Below are 20,711 nucleotides of genomic sequence, written 5' to 3' on the forward strand. Positions count from 1 at the left end.
GTGGCAAAGCTGTTGTGCTAAGCACAGAATTTCCCATAAATTTGCTTCACAATATGAGATAGATGCTATTAGCTCCATTTTGTAAGGAAAGAAATGAAGAGACAAAGAGGTTAACGACCTTGCCCACAAACACAAGCAGCAAGTGGCAGGTTCGAGACGTGAATCCCACCTGGCTGCCGGCTCGCTTGCTTAGCTACAAAAACACATCCTCTCAGCATTTAAGGAGCTCTAAGGAGCTAAGAAAGGAGCTAAGAAAAGAGCCACTGTTGAGTATTGGTCTTATAATTATTGTCCCAGAATGTTGCTTTGTAAGCATAATATAATGAATTAAACACTGTTATATCAGACAACTAGACACTATCCTTCAGGTACAGACCATAGGAAAACACACAATAATCTAAATTCACTCCCCAAACCAAAGGATAAAGCCAGCTTCAGTGAAAGCCTTAAGAATAATGCTTTGTTCATTAAGGAGTGTAGGGCAAATGACAGACATTGGCCGTACTGCCTTGTTTTAAGGAAACCTCTTTGGAAACACGGGTTGTACAGGTCCCAGTCAATCACTGCCACTGGAGACCATAAGCTCCCTAAGTTTACCACCATATCCATCAAGCAGCGTGTTGAGTGAAAGCAGAAAACTCATTTGATTTTTCTATTTGTCAGCAATGTTGAAGATTAAATGGGAATAAGCTGGAGGCATTTTCTTTATGGGCAAAGAGAAAACTATCTAGTCTCTGCCTGTCTGTTACCCTGTTTGTCTTTATCTTTGCTCTCACCTGGAAACTTTGAAGTCAAAAACATTACCAATTTCCAAACAGTTGTGATAACTAAGCAACATACACTTAAAGGATTCCGTTTATAAGAAATAAGTATGTGTCCTTTTCCTGAAGAAAAAAAAAAAAACACTCTGATTTGACTGGGATTAGACAATCAGCACACAACATGGTCGCTTAGAAACTTTTCTTTCTCACACACAAATGCAATATAAAATAGCTTCAAACAAAGAGAACAAGTGCTGCTAACTAAAGATATCTTCCCAGCACCCAAATCCTTTGCCAACAGTTACATGTCCTTTAAAATCTGTTCTGAAGGATAATCTTTGGTCTTATATCATGGATGCAAGCTATAACGATGCAGAGATTTTACTGTCGTTATTTGCCTTAAAACACTGCAAGCCACTTTGCTTGCTAATTCATGATACAAGTTTGAAGCATCTAAATTTGATTCAAGGTTCTCTTATAAAGTTTTCTCTTTTGCCATTGCTGTTAGGAAACGTCCTAGCTAAACTTTCAGCCATTTTCTATCGTTTTGTTTTTAAATTTTGACTTGAGCTTTGGCCAAAAACCTATGCGATGTGAGAGTATAACAGGGTGCCCCTGCCACCCCGTTCTTTGCCTCACAGGTGACCGGGCGCTCTCAGGATGGGTTTCGTTACCCTTGCAATAGCAGAACTTAACACTCAGGTCTTTGCTTCAGCGATAAACACCTTTGAGCATCTTCTCTCATTTTCAAATTGGTTGGAATAATGAACAGGGTTCAGAAAATTCTTTAACTGGGCCAGACCCCAGGTTCCTGAAATTTCCCGAACATTTGTCTCATTCTTCACCTTCTGTCTCCCTTTGACATTCTATCAGGGGGACAGTGTCCAGCTCCACCTGGCATAGAGCCAGTGCCCAGCACATCCTAACTGCTCAGTATATATTTGCCAAGTACACACACAGATTAACGTAAATGATTTTTGATAATATCCTTTTTTATTATTTACATTACAGATTTTTATGGTAACATAAAACATACATACAGAAAAACACCCAGCATAAAGGTATGGCTGAGTGAAACATCACAAGGGGGACATTCCCCATCCGGGTGTGGAGACAGAACTTGGATAGAGCCCTCAGAAGCGCTGCCCTGGGGCCTTTGGAAACCCCCCAAAGACCCCTTCCACATCCTCATTGTTGTGGTAGTCACTTCCTTGCATTTCTTTATGGTTTAATCACCCAAGCAAGGGTCACTACAAGCTACTGTTTACGGTTGCTCACTAAAAATGTTTTTAAAAACTAGATGATACGGGCCGGGCACAGTGGCTCATGCCTGTAATCCCAGCACTTTGGGAGGTGGAGGCTGGCGGATCACGAGGTCACGGTCAGAAGATTAAGACCATAACACAGTGAAACCCAGTCTCTACTAAAACTACAAAAAAAATCACCCGGACATGGTGGCGGCACCTGTAGTCCCAGCTACTCGGGAGGCTGAGGCAGGAGAATGGCGGGAACCCGGGAGGCGGAGCTTGCAGTGAGCCGAGACTGCGCCACTGCACTCCAGCCTGAGCGACTGAGCGAGACTCCGTCTCAAAAAATAAAAAAAAAAAGAAAAATAAATAAAAATAAAAATAAAAACTAAAAAATGAAAAAACACTAAATGATATGATTTGGCTCTGTGTACCCACCCAAACCTCATATTGAATGGTAATGCCCAGTGTCGGTGGAGGGAGTGGCTGGGTGAGATGCTTGGATCATGGTGACTTCCGCCTTGCTCTTCCTGTGATAGTGAGTTCTCGCGATATTTGGTTGTTAAACGTGTGTAGCACAGCCCCTGCTGTCTATCCCTCCTGCTCCAGCCATGTAGGACATACCGTCTTCTCCTTCACCTTCTGCCGTGATTGTAAGTTTCCTGAGGCCTTGGAGCCATGCTTCTTGTACAGACTGCAGAACTGTAAGTCAATGAAACCTCTTTTCTTCACACATTACCCAGTTTCAGTTTGCTCTTTATAGCAATGTGAGAATGAACTAATACACTAGGCTTGGGATAAGTCTCTTTTACTTACATTCCCTTCCACAGCCCTTTATTTGCCTTATAATTTATCTGCTGAAAATTCTGGACAGAGTATCTGACAGTACCATCTCCTTCAGCCTGCATTTTGCTGATTGTATGTTCCTTGTGCAGCTCAACTCACCTCTCTACCTTTTGTTTTTCCTGCAGATTGACAGCTGTAGCCAGAGACTTGATGAGACTCAGGTTTGATCCCTTTGGCAGGAGTATGGGTGTCACTCTATTGTTTCATCAGAAAGCACAAAATATTGAAATTTCATTCATTTTTGGTGGTAGCTGCTGTTTATGGTCAAAGCCTACACCTATTCTTTCACAAGGGTTGCAAAAGAATATCCTAATTCTATCTTTTTAAAAACTGGAATAATTTTTAAAAGAAAATAATTTCTACTATCTTTTTTTTAATTATCTGATGCTACATTTTGCATTTTAAAAGTAAGTACAAGTGCTTCTTTTCTTGCATTTACCTAGTTTTCAAGACAATGAATTTTTCCCTGTCATCTTCAAAATGCAACCAGTTGTTAATTTTTAATATCATTATGAACTTATGAATTTAAACCTATCTGTTGGGTTTCAATTCATTATAATTTTTATCCCTTTCAAAGCTTAAATAGTCCCATATTTGGCCAAAGGGGCCTTTTAAAATAAACTCCTGAGTCTTTTGAAGTGAGTCAACAAATCTTTGATAGCTTCCTTATTATCTGGTATGTCAAGATGTTCCAACTCTGTTTCTTTTAATGGAAAATGGTAATTCAAGGCCACAGTCTTGGCATTAAGGATGTTCATTGCTGTCTGGTTAGTCGTCATTGTTAGGCCTTTGCAGTAGAAAAAGCTAGGAATAATAGACAGGTAGATATGTAATTTAATTATCTATTTAAAGATAAAATACTTCTTGAGGACCTACCAATGCTTTTGATTTAAACTTCAAGTCTAAAGCATTCATATTTCTCTTCTTCTAATTAAATCTCTATATTCGTTCTTTAATACCAAGAATCCTGGCTCTCAAAGACACAGATGGTAATTTATAATGTCTCCAAAGGGTTCATTGCTTTCCCACATTGCACAAATAAGTCTCAGAATAACAGCACTAGGCTACCGACACTGAGTTTGATTGCTAAGAATAGTTTAAATATATGTATGTATGCTCATTCTCTCTCTAATTTTTATCTTGTACTTTTCTACATTGTCATGTCTCGTAACCATTTCATACTATGCTGTCTGTTTTATCCATTTAGTCTTAGTCCCATCAGTAAGTATACACTTATTTCACTCTACTTAGAATCATGTCAATTTGTCTGCAGTCATTTGGGCTTTCTGAAGTTTGCTGTCTAGGTGATTCTGTAGGAAGAAGTCAGGAAAGAAAATTCCCTAGATTATTAAACATTGACAATTGTTTGTCTAGGGTTTGTGTACTTGAATGCCAGTTTTGCTAGCTATAAAATTCTTGGCTCACATTTTTCTTTACCTTGGGTATTTTAAACATGTTACTCCATTTTTTTCTGGCATAAAATATTGGTGTCTTAAAGAAAAGCTGATGATAATCTAATTTTCTTTTCTATATAAGCCATGTCTTGTTTTGCCTAGATAGTCGTCAAATTATTATTGCTCTTTTTCTGTAAAATTTAGTAATTTTACTAATGTATGTCTTAGTTTAGTTGTTTCCCTTATATTCCCTGGTTTATAATGAGTTATTTTGATTCATAGCTTCAAATCTGTTTTTTAATTGAAAGAAAGTTATTGATCGCAAATTTTAGTATTTGTCATTATCTGTTGTTTTGGCTTCACACATCAGTCTCCTATTCAGTTGTCTTTATCTGTTTTCAATGTTTGCCACTTTCATGCTTTCAATTATCTTCATTGTCTTTTTAATTTTTTTTCCTTTTTTACCTTCTGCTTCTCCTAAGGTTACATAAGTTGTGTCCATTCAATCTTTTTTTTAAGTCTGTATTTCTAAAAGTTTTATTTTGTATTTATATTATTTCTTAAATTTTTCAGCTCATTGCTAAAATGTTTGTAATTCTGATTTATGTTCTTTTATGTCTCACATCTTTTTTAAACCTTTTATCTCATTCTGAAATTATACTTTACAATTTTGCTGTTTTCTCAGGATGTCTTTTTATCTTGTTTTCATTGTCTACCAAGACGTTATTCTACTTCTTATTCTCTTTTTTCGTAAAGTAACTTTGTATGAAATTTGGCCTCCATGCTTTCCTGCTGATTTTATGTAAATTTAATTTTCCTGGATTTGTAGAAGGAGGCTTGCTTCAGAGAGTTTTTTTATTATCTCGTAAAGAACTCCCTTTTATGTTGTTTTGTATCATTTTTAAAGATAGAGCAGTTTGCTTTTTGACATGTCATGTCCCTATTCCTCTCCTCCACTTTCTCTTTCTTTCTTTTCCATGGTCATTTTCTTACTCAGTTATAATCCTCTAAGTTGGGGTCCCCAATCCCCAGGCGGCAGACTGGTACTGGTCTATGTCCTGCTAGGAACTGGGCGCACAGCAGGAGGTGAGTGTCAGACCAGAGAGGATGACCACCTGCGCTCTGCCTCCTGTGGGATCCCAGAGAACATGACCGCCTGAGCTCCGCCTCCTGTCAGATCAGTGGCATTCAATTCTTACACAAGCAGGAACCCTGTTATAAATTATGCATTCGAGGTTTTGTGCTCCTTATGAGAATCTAAGGCCTGATGATCTGAGGTGGAATAGCTTCATCCTGAAACCATCCTCTCCACAAAACTGGTCCTTGGTGCCAAAAAGTTTGGGGACTGCTGCTCTAAGCAATTTTCCTCAGTTCAGCACTCTACCCTGGAAGGATGCCCTGGAAGACTAGTTTCAGCAGTTAATAGGGTCCAGACCCAGCCTCTTCCGACCTTACCACAGACCCCTTGCACGCAGACTCAGAAAAATCCTCTCAGTTTGAGTTGGTCCCTCCAAATTGGCACGTCTCCCTTGCTCTGTCTGTTGGCTCTTTGGGGGCTCTTGTGTCCACCTCCCTGGGGGTCCTTGTGTCATGTCTACATCCCCGGGGGTCCTTGTGTCTACATTCCTAGTGCTCTCTGACATTCCTTTCCATGTTGGTGCTGGCAACACATGGCCTTGTGGGTGTTGCTGGCTTGCTCCGGAGACTTGTAAGTCATCTTTCAGGGGGTATCTTATTATTTTATTTTATTGTAAATGTTGATGTTGTTCATTGATTTTTTTTTGGAGGGAGAGAGAAATCTAATGGCTCTTTTTATAGAGGGATTCAGGAACATCCCAAACTATGCTGGCACCACCAACACCATCCTTTCAGAACTCCTGGTGCTCCTTTTTCAAAGTCTTTTAATTAGCTCATAGATTTATCTCGCTGCCTGAACCACATTCTGGATTCTTTTAGGGGTGAGGAATTTAACACAAATCTTCTGTTTTATGTTCACTTAGGGTAAGTCTAGTGTGTATGGCTCAATAAATGTGAATTATTAAATACATTAAGTTAATGGAAATTTAGAGTCTGTAGGAATTTTAAAGGTTAACTAGACTAATGTTTTCAATTTATAGCATTGGAATTTGTGTTTTAACTATTTTTTTCCAAATATATCGTTTCTTTATTTTTTGGTGTTTTTATTAATGAAGTGTTTGAATGAGTATAATGTGATAAATACATCGGTCCTTTTGAGTTTTCTGATTTTTGAGCATTACTAGAAAATCTTTCTCCCGTCTAAGTTAGCAAGAAACAAATCCTCATGAAAACCTCATGCATTATCTGTATGTTTGTCGGGGTTATTTTTGTTGTTCTTTTTAACATTTAAGTATTTAATGCAGCTAAAGTTACTCTGATGTTGGCTGAGAGGAGGGGAATCTCACTTCATTATTTTTTTCCTGCAGATGATAGTCATTTGCAATTGTTCCAACATACTTTATTAAATAATCAAACCATTTTTCTCAAATGATTATAAATGCCATCTTTATCACATACAGAAATCTTGTATGTGATAAATATGTTCCTGAATTATTTATTTTTTCTCTCATTTTCTAAATTTGCATCCCTATTCCTTTCTCTTACCTAACAGTGCAGATAGCTTCTCCGAAACATCACATATGGTGATGATAGTAAACACTACTGCCTGTGACTGATCTTACCAGGAACACTGCCTCATGTTTGCCTTTTAAGCATCATATAATATAGGATTTTGAGTTGATACATAGAAATATTTGTATTTTGCTACTATCTACTTATTCCTATTTTGGTAATTATTTTGTTAAATTGGAAATGGATGCTTAATTTAAATAAATAGATGCTAAATTTTCAGCTTCAATAGAGACAAGCTTGTGATTTACTATTTTCACATAAAAATTATAGAATTTTCTAATATTGAGTCATCTTTGTATTCTAAGAGTAGACCATCCTACTTCTTCATAGGGTGTTTATTAAAATAGAAGTTTGGATTTTATAAAAAATATTTTATTTAGCATTTTTGCATCATTATTCATAAATAAGATTGATCTGTAATTTTGATTTCTTTTTCTTTTAACTATCTATGCAAGAATTATAAACAGAATTTGCAATTCTTTTTCTGCACTTTCAAGCAGTTTACATAGCAGTGAAGTTACTTGAATTTTGGAAGATTGCTGGGCTTCCCCTATGAACCTCTTTAAGTTGCTGCATTGTGGGAATTAGCACTTAGTCAACTTTTGTTATTTCTTGCTCCAATAATTTGTCTGCTTTGTTTGTTCTTGTCATCTGGGATCAATTTTGTTAATGTTACTAAATCACTTATCTATCTTGATTCTCAAATATGTGCACAGGTTTAAGCAAAATAATCTCATCTAATTCATCCATTTTTTGTCTTTCTGTTTCTGTTAAGATTATTGTTTCTTAACATTCACGTTTAGAACTTTTTTCTTTTCTGATTCACAAATTTCCATTTTTATTAGTACCTTCCATTGCTGTGTTAGGTGATATTTGTTATTCTTTTTCAATTTATTTAATTGTGTGTTTATTACCTTCGTTTTGACTCTTATTTATATGAATACTTAAGGCTGTTAATCACCTTTTGAGTGTTGTTTTTGCTGTGTGGCACAGATTCGGATGTAGAGTGTTCTAGTATCGCTATTTTCCATATATTATAACATTTTGGTTTTGATTTTATCCTAGGGTTGAGATATTTGTTTTGGTTTTGTTTGTCTGGTAAATATATGTAATTATATGCAGTCATGGTTTTGTTTGTTTGTTTTCTATCTTTAAAATTAATTTTGGACTTAATTCCCTTGTGACCAGGGCAACAATGAAAATCTGTCACTCGACAAATCTGAAAAAGTGAACGGCTAAACGTGACTTCCTCTCCTAAGGCCACACCTCCCTGTCACTCTCATCTTGTCTGTCTTCCTCACACCTTGTGAGTGAACATTTATACAATTATTCTAAACCAATAGCATTTTCAAGCAGAGAAACTCCATTTTATGAGGTCTTTGTGCAAAGTACAGAAAATAATTATTATTATTTACAAATATTAACTCCACTAAATTCTGATGGCTTTTCAAATCTTAGTCATGAAATTTTGAATCACCAGTGGTAACCGAGGCTTAAGCTTATAACTGGGTCCTGTGCATAAAAACACCAAGCCAGTGATCTTTGTGATGGTAGAACCTAGTTGTTTCAGTCGAAGATTGTGATTACAGCCAAACAATCTTTATGAGATTTGATATTGCACATTATGTAAATGGAAAATAATGGCAAATTAATTGATCCTATTACAGTTTTCCATTGCTGACATAAACTATTTGACTTGAAAGCTAAAGTGTGCAATGGTTCGTATTTACCTGCCCATAGGAGATAGAAAATGCTATTAGGCTTATGATATACTTTATGATATACTTTTTTATTGACATAAAATGTATAACTATGTGATATGGTCACAGAGATTTAGGTCAAATGTGACTGATGAATAAACAGGTCTGAGGGACTCAGGAAGGAACAGAAGGCCCCCAGGATGGAGTCTGCTGGATGTATATCTGCAAGTTAGGCACACTTTTCTTCTAGAAATCTTCTCTTTTTTTAATAAAAGGGATAATCAGGATTAAAAAGAAACTAGTGAGGATGAGGTGATTGATGGTTTATCTGATATTAATATAGACTCCATAATCCCTCTTAGTTTACCAAATGAAAGGCCATTACCAGCATCAGCATCATATTAGCTCATTATTACCATGCACATTCACTTTACCTACAGATTTCATTTCATTATCACAACAACTCTTGGAGGTAGTTATTCTTATTATCCTAATTTTACAGATGAAGAAATAATAAATATTTATTGTACTAAGCACTTTAAACATAGTAAGTCATTTAACAAGACAAATTTAGGTGTCAATTATGGAGTATTAAGAACTATATGAGGCTTTCTAATATGCGGGTTTTTTTTTTTTTTTTTTTTTTTTTTTTTTTACATCTGGTAAAGTATTCCCCATTGGAATGATATGGATGGTGGACACACATCCTTCATCCAATCAATTTTTAACTGTCAGGGCCCTTTTGTTATACTACAGGATGTCTCAATTTCAGAATAACATATTATTCTGAAATGTTTTCTCCATCAGTATTGTAAATTTCTGATTATCCTTGTCAAATGTCCTAAGTACTGACCATCCTGGGGAACTTCTCATAGCCTGATCATTCAACAGTTACACAGAGGCAGACGTAACTAAGAATGTAAAGTTAATAAGTAAAAATGGAGCAAGAGACCTTCTGACATCATGGGCACACCTCTCAGGTTGAAGCATTGCAATACCTGGATGAAAGTGTCCATTCTATTTTGGAATTGTGGCCCAGAAAATATGACTGATTTAGTTAAAAGCAAGGGACAATATCCACAGCCAAGCCAATGGAGAGAAGAGAGCACACAAAAGTGGTTGAGACAACTCCACCTAATCACAGCTGGCAATACTGCAGTCAAATCTTTCATTTGATTTTGTCTTAATTTCTCTTAATTTGTGTCTGTGTTGTATCACTAAGGGTAACCTTACTTGACGTTAAAGGGATGATAAATGAAGGTTCTACAATTCCCAAAGGTCACCGTGCCTATTCTATCGTGTAGCTTATTCGCAGAGACATCACCATGTCACCCAGGATGCCCTGGAAGGAGTTAAAGGCAGGACTTGGCCCGGCACAGTGGCTCACACCTGTAATCCCAGCACTTTGGGAGGCCGAGGCGAACTGATCACAGGATCAGGAGATCGAGACCATTCTGGCTAACACGGTGAAACCCCATCTCTACTAAAAAATTTTAAAAAATTAGCCGGGTGTGGTGGCGGGTGCCTATAGTCCCAGCTACTCGGGAGGCTGAGGCAGGAGAATGGCATGAACCCGGGAGGCAGAGCTTGCAGTGAGCCAAGATCGTGCCACTGCACTCCAGCCTGGGTCACAGAGTGGGACTCCGTTTGAAAATAAATAAGTAAGTAAGTAAATAAATAAATAAATAAATAAAGCTGGACTTGTGTGGCAGTGGACCATGGGTCATCTGTGTGACCTTGGGCCACCATTTAACCTCTCTGCCCCTTGGTTTCCCCATCTGCAAACTGAGATTGGGCCAGTTGGTCTCAGAGCCTCTTGCAGCTCTTTAATTGGATAGAATTTGGGACTGAAATTCACCACATCCCTGGCATTTTACCAGATGCTTCCTCCAGCAAATGCAGTGGTGTTAAATACATGTTTCCCCTTTTCTTTTGCTCTCAAGAATCCCTGTAAACTGCTGCTCACCTGGGCACATGGCTATGACTAAATTGCCCTTCTGACGCACTCATGAATGGTAACAGCAGAATCATCACTCTCTCTCTTTCAAAAATGAGGCAAGCCTAGACACAAGCAGAGAGTACTGAGACTCTAAAGATTACATACAATGTCCACCTACTTCCCAATTGCGGTGACCAATCACAAAATAGAACCACAGCAGCCCCAGACCTGGCCCCTCAGGCAAGCAGGCCTGACCCTCCCACCCCGCTCTCCCTGCTGCCCCTCGTCTCTCAGAAACTGTTCATTTCCATCAAGCTGGAGACCTCTGTGCTCCTCTCCTCATGGTGTCATCAAGTGTCATAATGTACACGTATCATATTTGCCAGGGATCGCTTAGCAACAGAACCCTGTGTTCTGCCAATTTGCTTTTCATGCTGACAACCTAGATTTCACAGAAGTTGTGTTTTCTAGAAGGCTTTACAGACCGGAAAGGGTGACAAAGGGATGTCTCATCGCAGATGCAGACAGAGACTGGCCCTGGCCGCCCCTGTTTATGATTTCTGGGGATATTTTAGATGCTATGATGGCACAGTATTCAAAAACAATTTATTTTTAATCTCCGGCTATTAATCACAGTAGATTGACGTCAGTTAGCTCATAAAGCTGAGGATATAAAGTACTGTATTTGTGAAGAAATATCAACTTGATTTTAGTCACAAACATTAAAAGCTAGCATAAAACTAATATATTGCCAATGGGGTGTTCATAGTGCATTAGTGATGTCTGCTCACCTTGCAAAAAATGTTATTTTATTGGAGAAACATTCATTTTGAGAACTTAGACTTCTCCTGCAGGGTAAAGGGGAGAGCATAGAATCTGAGGTGATTTTATCTTTGTCCTTCAGCTTGTCTTTATTCATGCTGTGTGGGGAGGGGAGGCAAATACTGTATCACACATTGCAAAGCAGAATAATGTTACCAATGTTTGAATGTAATAAATGCATCTCATTTTAATGCAGGCCTTATAAAATAATTTAATATGTATGATTTATTTTAAAAGAGTATCTAACCAGGGCAATAACAAAGTACATAATGGACTATGGAGTGTTGTTCCCTCTAAAGAAGTCACTGCTTCTCATTAATTATTCTCCATACATACTATAATAACTAATATGATTAATATATAATAATATAATTAAGCCAATTCATTGGCTGATGACAGTTTAATCTATTTTCCCTCATATTTCTTCATGAGATTATGTGAGTTTGAATTAATCATAGGTGAATTGGTATAAAATTATGCACCAATTTTCCAGAATTTCTCACCCCAGCCATTGCAATGAATGAACTGAAGTTCCCGCAGGTAAGTTTCCAGACCAATTACATTTTTCTCATACTTCTCTTTTGAGGTACATGGGGCTAAATTATGAAATGAGTTATGTTCAGACGGGCTGCAGCTTACAGAAACTAACGGACTGGTGGTGGTTTAATAGCAAGCTGACTGGCAAGCTGGACTTTTATTATTTCTTCTAGTGTGTGCTCTAAAGGGCCCCAGCACTCAAATTGTTCCTGCTTATCATTCATTCAGCATTTACTTAAGGAGCATCTATTATGTCTCAAACATTAGAGGGAAGCAGAACTGCAGTAAAGAATCAAGTTCTCCTAGAGCTTACATTCCACTTGGCCACAAAAGGAAGGACCTCTCCAAACAGTAAATGAGTGAATAATCCTCAGGGTAAATTCAAAGAGCGGCGAGGACTCGGAAGAGGACAATACAGCGTAACACTGATGTGGCCGTGCTCCTGTGGCAAAGGGTGCCGCCGCGGCTTGGACTGTCTGTAAGCTTGTAGAATGTACTTCACAAAAACGCTCTTCCTCTCCTGACCCCATCCTGGTGGGTTTCTTGGAAGCACACGTGTACAACTGCAGGCTTGTCCTCTACCGTTTGAACTTTCTAAATGGTAACACCAGATCAACCATAAAAACATGAAGTACCCCACTCACAGAAGTTGATTTTGTGAGCATGATATCTTTTTTCTCTCTCTGCCTTTGAAAAAAGATAAAAGACAAAAAGTTTTCTTTCTACACATAATATAAGGAATGCATTGTGAAAGTTACCTAAGCTTCTAGGGCACAGTTGGTTTCAATTACGTCTTCAGTGTTGCAGGGAAAAGTCTCGATTTTATTGTTCCTGTTTTAATAATTAAACCTTGCTGGATATTTACTCCATGCTTTTGGACTGAAGTAAAGAGAGCTTCGCAGGGGGCAGGAGGATGTTCAGAACAAGAAAAACCCAAGAGTGGTCCACCTAGGGCTAACTTTATTAAAGAACCACATGTTTGGGGACCTGTGGAGAGAGTGTCACATGAATTCCTATCAACCCGAGTCTGAATGTGAGGTGGCCCAGTGAGGAGTATGCCCTCTTGGCTTATTCGGTACCCAAAATCTGAGAGAAAATAAATGTGGACAATTTGTATACATTTTAAAAATAAATGAGGATAAAAATGAAAGCCGAGAAAGTGAGAAGGAAAGGAGAAAACATCTGTCATTTTCCGTGTCTGCCTCTGTCTCTCTCTCTCTCTCTTTCACACACACACACACACCACATAAAACCTTAACAGGCTTCAAGCCATTAAGCAAGCTGAAAATGGTTGAAATGATAACTATATGAAATGTTTCTAGTTTTTCAAGTTGGAGCTGGTGGCATGGTGGTGGTAATATTCCCAAGAGAAAAATTGCTCTAATTCTTTAGCTCTTGGAGAGGAGTATGGGTGGTTTAGGGTGGTAGGCTTTGAAGTCACACAGATCAGGGTTTAAAATCCAACTTTGATTCTTCCTCACTGTGTCAAACCAGACAAGTTAGCACACCCTGCAAAGCTTTGGTGTTTACAAACACAGGTCAACGGGAGAGAGGTTTCCACCATATAAGGTCTTTGTGAGTACGTGGGGAGTATTGCACACGTGGTTCCTCCACACAGGGCTTGGTGGAGAGTGCCACTGAGTCAGTGACAGCTTCTTCTCTGACTCCACGCCAGGGCAGTTCAGGCTCAAGGTCTTGCCCCTCCAGGTTGGATAACAGCTGCTATGAATTTATCTTGGTTGTCCCAGGAAAGTCATTTGAATCTAGGAACAAATACAAATACTCTAAAGCAGTTGTGGGAATGGGAGAGTCAAACATGAGGCCCAATTCATTCTTGTTATTCACAGTAGTTGCATTCTACAGAGTCAGGCAAAGGCAGAGCTAGTGGACACTGAAGCTTTGCTCCCAGGTAAGTACAGGGTTAGGTTTCTGTGAGCCTCTGGTCACGTTTTTATCAACTGATCAATACATAAGCTGGTTTTATGTGTGTGTCTGTTTAAAGACACCTCACTTAGTTTATGTTGCTGGCTCATTAGCCCTGGACCACACCGAACAGCACCGTCACTCACGCCCTGGCACAGTTCACCTCACGAGCCGGTTCTCTCTGTGAGATGCATCGCAGCCTCCTTGCTCTTCCGAACATTCGGTAGCAATTCAGCACAGTGCACAGAGGCCATTTTAAACAGAGAAATCACCAACAAAAACTTGAAAATGTGAAACACAAGGCACCCAGTAGACCATGGCAAGGACACCGGTTCACAGCATGGGCTTGAAACAGGGAGGCTGAGCCCCTGTGCACCACAGCAGGGAACGTGCAGGCTGGGGGTCTCCAAGTGTTGGCTCCTTTCTTTTTCGCCATGAAGAACTACAAAAGTACCAAGAGTATTTATTTGGGCGTTTACAAATAAACTTTGGTGAGTAGGCAAATTCACAAATACAGAATCCACGAGTAATGAGGATCATGTATGTAACACTCAACCCATATGCTATAACAGGCAGAGTTCATAAACGCCTGGGAATGGCCACACAGCATTGAAAGAGCTTGTTTTCACCTAAGGCACCAGGAAGTCTTACGGGGTGATGGAATCACACTCAGTGTCCGTAGTTATTAGTTAATCTGTTTATTGGTGAAGGAAACAAATGGAAACCATTAAAAAAAAGTAGTTTCCGCAAGATTTGCCTGATTTCAGTAAATCGTTTCATCACAAATGGCAAAAGGTAAAAAAGTTTTGGATCACTTTGTTCATTATTTTTCAAATATTAATTAAACAATGACAGTACTTGTAGTCATTCGGGAGGTGCTATGAGAGGTTACAGAGAAGGAGAAGATAAAATCTCTACCCTCCTTTAGGTCAGAGTCTAGGATTCCATGACTATATACCATATTTATATCAGATTTGGGATTCACATGCACTTCTCAAAAGAGTGGCCTCAAGACTAGGTGGGTCAGAGCTGGTGGTTCTGAGAGATCAGCACAGAGACAGCCATGGCAGCAACAGCAAACGGCTGGCCTCAAGCCCCAGGAGTTCCCTCCCATCTCATCCATCCTGTGCAGGAGGGCAGTGTGTGCCCATGTGGGGGTTCTGGAAAGCAAGGTGTGAACCTGTCCAGACCCACAGGTTCCGAGCACCCTGCCTCCGCTCAGTATGTGATGTTTGGAGAGGCCGGGGGAACTGCCCACTGAGGCCAGTGTGCTGCTGGCTCCAAGATGTGTGGTAGGAAGGCAGGACCTCTCTGTTCAGATACCTTGATGACTGGGAAACAAGGATGCAGAGAAGATTTGATGGATATTTGGGATGGAGAATTTAACTCGGTTTGCTTCAGCAAAATGTCACGAAACTCTACTATCCGTGAACAGGAGGGGCAGGTGCTGGACATAGAACTGAACAAGATGACCCCAATCTTGCCTGCAGGGAGCTTTCAGTTGACACAGGTTAAGCTTGTCTACTAACAATCATAAATTAGGTAAGGCAGGGCACTGAAAATCCAGAACACAGTGGGTCGGCTAAAAGTAGAGTCTGGAACGACTTCTCTGAAATGGACTTTAAATGGAAAAGAAATTAATACATTAATACGTTGAAGAAGGGGTAGCTCTAGGCTAGGGAAAATCAACAGAAGCTGCAAAGGCCTCGAGTGAAAGGTAAACTTCTGGCATGGAGGTGCTCTGTACTTCGGAAGAATGAGAAAGTTCATATTTCACTTTTTAATTATTGTTTTTTGCTTGCTCTACAATCTGCATTTAGGATCATCTTGAATTTGAGTTCTTAAATCCCTGCAGATAGAACTGCTCCAAACAGATCTCAAAGAGCAGGAAAGCAGGAGGATGGTGCATTTGGGAAAGGAAGTCCCCTCTGTTGGATTCATGTTGCTCTTATGGAAATCAGTAACATTTACAAGGTGGAATAAGGTAATAATGTTCAGAATTTCAGTGACTGAAAGGATTATAGGGGAATCATTCAAACTTTCTTAATCAAGTCATCTAAAATAATCCAGTGGGGTTTTCTTATTCACAGTGTGATCAATTGCTCATCCCAAATAAGAGGAAAAGTCCAGGTGTCTTCCCAAGGCCACACAAGCACACTTCGCTTCTGCGGGACTTTTTTTTTTTTTTTTTTTTTTTTTTTTTTTTTTTTTTTTTTGAGACGGGACTTTTACATAAGCATTAAAGTAGGCAGTTGTAAGAAACATAGAGACCCTAGGGGTGGTGCTGTCAAGATGGACTGACCAGGTCATGTCAGCGTCTGCGCACAGCAGCACACTTTGTGGACAGAAGCAGGATGGGGATGGGAGAAAGGACAGCCACGAAGCCAGGCAGCACCAGGCAGATAACTCTCCATCTTTCTAGGCAAGCAGCCACCAGGGGCAGGGGAGTGGGGGTGTGAGCTGTGAGCTGTGAACTGTGAGCTGTGAGACAAAAGCAGAGACAGCTGCAAGGCAGGGAAGACCGGACTTGCCCTGATTATCCCCAGGAACTGCCTGGCAAAGAAGATTTGACCTGGACTTATGGTTGGGGGAACATCAAAGTCTTTGCTTTTAGAAAAAGAAGGTTTAGGATATGTGAAGATCAAAGGAAAGTAAACAGCTCCGTCATTGGAGGGCACGCATCACCAGAGAGAAGGAGACTACTGCTATTGATATTTTTAAACATATTAATACTAAGAAGGATACATAACATGTATGGGCAATAAATGTATGGAGGAGTCAATAAGATAAATTAATGAATTGTGTTGCTTTTCCATGCATTTATCTTTTTAGTTTGGTACTTTTTGAAAACAGGATTTCAGAAATTACATCAATTAATTTTATTTGGGTACAGACCATTATCAGGAATATTACATACAAAGACATATATTCTTACAAATGTGAAAGTGGCAAAATGCCTCGTATCAGGAGACTGAGATTTCAGTGATGATCCATATGAAATATGGAACTTTTCTTTAAAACTATGCGTTCAGTCCTAAATTGGCTTTGAAGATTCCAGGTTTGGAGTCCTGATTGTTCTCCATTTAGGCCTGTGACCATAAGCCATAGGAAATGTGTATAAGTAAAAATGAGCCATCCATGTCTGCCTATCAAAATGGCAAAATGAAAAAATATGCAACCTATATTGATGAGAGTCCACTTTGAAATAGCCATTAACAATGTGGAGACTTTGTGAAGGGTATTTTGGCAGTCAGTATAAAAATACTAGAAATTGGTGCATATCATATCCAGCAATCATATTTCTAGAAAATTTTCTTAATAAAATAAACAGGGATCTGCACAAAGATTTATCTATCATGGTGATTGGAGCAGTCCTCTTCATAACACTGAAAACCTGGAAATAATTTAAATGTCCAAGAATTATGACACGTTCATAAACTGTCATTATGTCATGTTGTGTTTAATAACATAGAAAAATGTAGACTATTAAAAAATAAATAAATAAAAGAATGTCTGTCATGTCGAGAATATATACCTACATGCATATATTTATGAATAGAAAAAGAAAATAAATATATGTTCTAAATGTTTAAAAAAGTCTTATTATAAAAAATGTGTAATATATGCCAAGTGGCCATAATAGTATAATGAACTCAAATGCACCCATTTACTCAGCTTTAATAAATATCAACTCATGGCCAATCTTGTTCATTTATATCCCGGTCTATGCTCTCCCAGCCCCACTGCCATCAGGAAATTATTTTGAAGTCTTCATATCACTTCATTTGTAACTATTTTATTAAAATGACTAAAAGATAATGGCTCTTAAAAATCAAATCACCACAATTTAATTATCACAGTCCAAAAAAATCAAAATAGTAATTTCCTATTTTATTAAATATCAGTCAATGCTTAAATGTCCTTAATTATCTATCTATCTATCTATCTATCTATCTATCTATCTATCTATCTACCTACCTACCTACCTACCTACCTACCTATACCTGTCTGTCTATCTATGTTGGTTCTCTAAAATCAGAATTTAAAACAAAACAGATATTGTGATGTTTGATTATATCTTCTAAGGCTCTTTTAAATTTTAAATGATCTGCCTCCCCACTTTTCTGCTATTTATTGTTGGAAAAATTTTGCTGATTGCATTTCTATGGTAATGTTTAACGTGTTTTTCTTCCACTTAAATTTGCTAAAAGCTGGTGTTAACTGTGATGTTAACTAATCCATTATTTCATTATGGGTGATAAAATGATGATATTCTAATTCTATCATTTTTTTTCATTGCTAAGCCAGAAAATGTTATGAAATGAAACTTCACCTCATCAACTCTGATTACATTGTGTCCCTTTAAGAAATTCAGGATAAATGCTTGAGTCTTTGAGTCTTTGCCTTTCTTTCATATATATATATACATATGACAGGCCCTGGTGGGTGATGCTCCCCGCCCAATGTCCAAGTGTTCTCATTGTTCAGTTCCCACCTATGAGTGAGCAATTCCCACTGCAAATTCCCACATGCAGTGTTTAGTTTTCTGTCCTTGCGACAGTTTGCTCAGAATGATGGCGTCCAGCTGCATCCATGTCCCTGCAGAGGACATGAACTCACCCTTTTTAATGGCTGCATAGTATTCCATGGTGTATATGTGCCACATTTTCTTTTTTTTTTTTTTTTTTTTTTTTTTTTTTTTTTTTTTTTAATCCTGCCACAATATTTTTAATTACGTACAAAGGTCTGACATGGCACCCAGGGGCCCATTTCACCCACTGCTCTGTTTGGCCGCCAGTCTTTTGTCTCTCTCTTCAGCAATGGTGAGGCGGATACCCTTTCCTCGGGGAAGAGAAATCCATGGTTTGTTGCCCTTGCCAATAACAAAAATGTTGGAAAGTCGAGTGGCAAAGCTGTTGCCATTGGTATCTTTCACGTGAACCACATCAAAAGATCCAGGATGCCTCTCTCTGTTGGTGATCACACCAATTCTTCCCAGGTTAGCACCTCCAGTCACCATACACAGGTTACCAGTGTCGAACTTGATGAAATCAGTAACCTTGCCAGTCTCCAAATCAATCTGAATGGTATCATTCACCTTGATGAGGGGATCGGGGTAGCGGATGGTGCGGGCATCATGAGTCACCAGATGAGGGATTCCTTTTGTGCCCACAAAGATCTTTCTCACTTTGCATAACTTGTACTTGGCCTCCTCAGGTGTAATACGATGTACAGCAAAGCGACCCTTGGTGTCATAGATCAGACGGAAGTTCTCTCCCGTCTTGTCAATGCTGATGACATCCATGAATCCAGCAGGGTAGGTTATATCAGTTCGGACCTTGCCATCGATCTTAATGAACCGCTGCATGCAAATCTTCTTTACTTCATCTCCTGTCAGGGCATACTTAAGTCTGTTCCTTAGGAAAATGATGAGGGGGAGACACTCTCTCAACTTGTGGGGACCGGTGGATGGACGAGGAGCAAACACACCGGTCAATTTATCCAGCATCCAATGCTTTGGAGCTGCTACCCGCTTCAGATGCTTCTTGGGACCACGAGCCATGGCTGCGTTAGGCAAGGAAAGAGGTGCCACATTTTCTTAATCCAGTCTATCACTGACGGACATTTGAGTTGGTTCCAAGTCTTTGCTATTGTGAATAGTGCCGCAATAAACATATGTGTGTGTGTCTTTATAGTAGCATGATTTATAACCCTTTGGGTATATACACAGTAATGGGGATTGCTGGGTCAAATGGTATTTCTAGCTCTAGATCCTTGAGGAATCGCCACACTGTCTTCCACAATGGTTGAACTAGTTTACATTCCCACCAACAGTGTAAAACTGTTCCTATTTCTCCACATCCTCTCCAGCACCTGTTGTTTCCTGACTTTTTAATGATTGCCATTCTAACTGGTATGAGATGGTATGTCATTGTGGCTTTGATTTGCATTTCCTTGATGACCAGTGATAATGAACATTTCCTCATGTGTCTGTTGGCTGCATGGATGTCTTCTTTTCAGAAGTGCCTGTTCATATCCTTTGCCCACTTTTTGATGGGATTGTTTGTTTTTTTTCTTCTAAATTTGTTTAAGTTTTTTTGTAGATTCTGGATATTAGCCCTTTGTCAGATGGGTAGATTGCAAACATTTTCTCCCATTTTGTAGGTTGCCTGTTCACTCCGATGGTAGTTTCTCTTGCTGTGCAGAAACTCTTTAGTTTAATTAGATCCCATTTGTCTACTTTGGCTTTTGTTGCCATTGCTTTTGGTGTTTTAGTGATGAAGTCCTTGCCCATGCCTATGTCCTGAATGGTATCACCTAGGTTTTCTTCTAGGGTTTTTATGGTTTTAGGTCTAACCATAAAAAGATTAAGTCTTTAATCCGTCTTGAATTAACTTTTGTATAAGGTGTAAGGAAGGGATCCAGTTACAACTCTCCACATATGGCTAGCCAGTTTTCCCAGCACCATTTATTAAATAGGGAATCCTATTTCTTGTTTTTGTCAGGTTTGTCAAGGATCAGATGCTTGTAGATGTATGGTGTCATTTCTGAGGCCTCTGCCCTGTTCCATTGGTCTATATCTCTGTTTTGGAACCAGTACCATGCTCTTTTGGTTACAATAGCCTTGTAGCATAGTTTGAAGTCAGGTAGCACGATGCCTCCAGTTTTGTTCTTTTTGCTTAAGATTGACTCGGTAATATGGGCTCTTTTTTGGTTCTATATGAACTTTAAAGTAGTTTTTTCCAATTATGTGAAGAAAGTCATTGGTAGTTTGATAGGGATGGCATTGAATCTGTAAATTACCTTGGGCAGTATGGCCATTTTCACAATATTGACTCTTCCTATCCATGAGCATGGAATGTTCTTCCATTTGTTTGTGTCCTCTTTTATTT

At 38.9% G+C, this 20,711-nt stretch overlaps 1 protein-coding gene across 1 annotated transcript; it reads right to left on the minus strand.

Annotated features, from left to right (window-relative positions):
* Window positions 1-18,488: 18,488 nt before the first annotated feature.
* LOC104679254 (40S ribosomal protein S4, X isoform-like) lies at window positions 18,489-19,399 on the minus strand. Its single transcript, XM_010384759.2, has one exon. The coding sequence runs from the start codon at window positions 19,379-19,381 to the stop codon at window positions 18,590-18,592; it is 792 nt and encodes a 263-aa protein (XP_010383061.2). The 5' UTR covers window positions 19,382-19,399; the 3' UTR covers window positions 18,489-18,589.
* Between the last annotated feature and the right edge of the window lie 1,312 nt (window positions 19,400-20,711).

This window comes from Rhinopithecus roxellana, chromosome 18, assembly GCF_007565055.1.
Source record: "Rhinopithecus roxellana isolate Shanxi Qingling chromosome 18, ASM756505v1, whole genome shotgun sequence".
In the NCBI taxonomy this organism is placed as follows: domain Eukaryota; kingdom Metazoa; phylum Chordata; class Mammalia; order Primates; family Cercopithecidae; genus Rhinopithecus; species Rhinopithecus roxellana.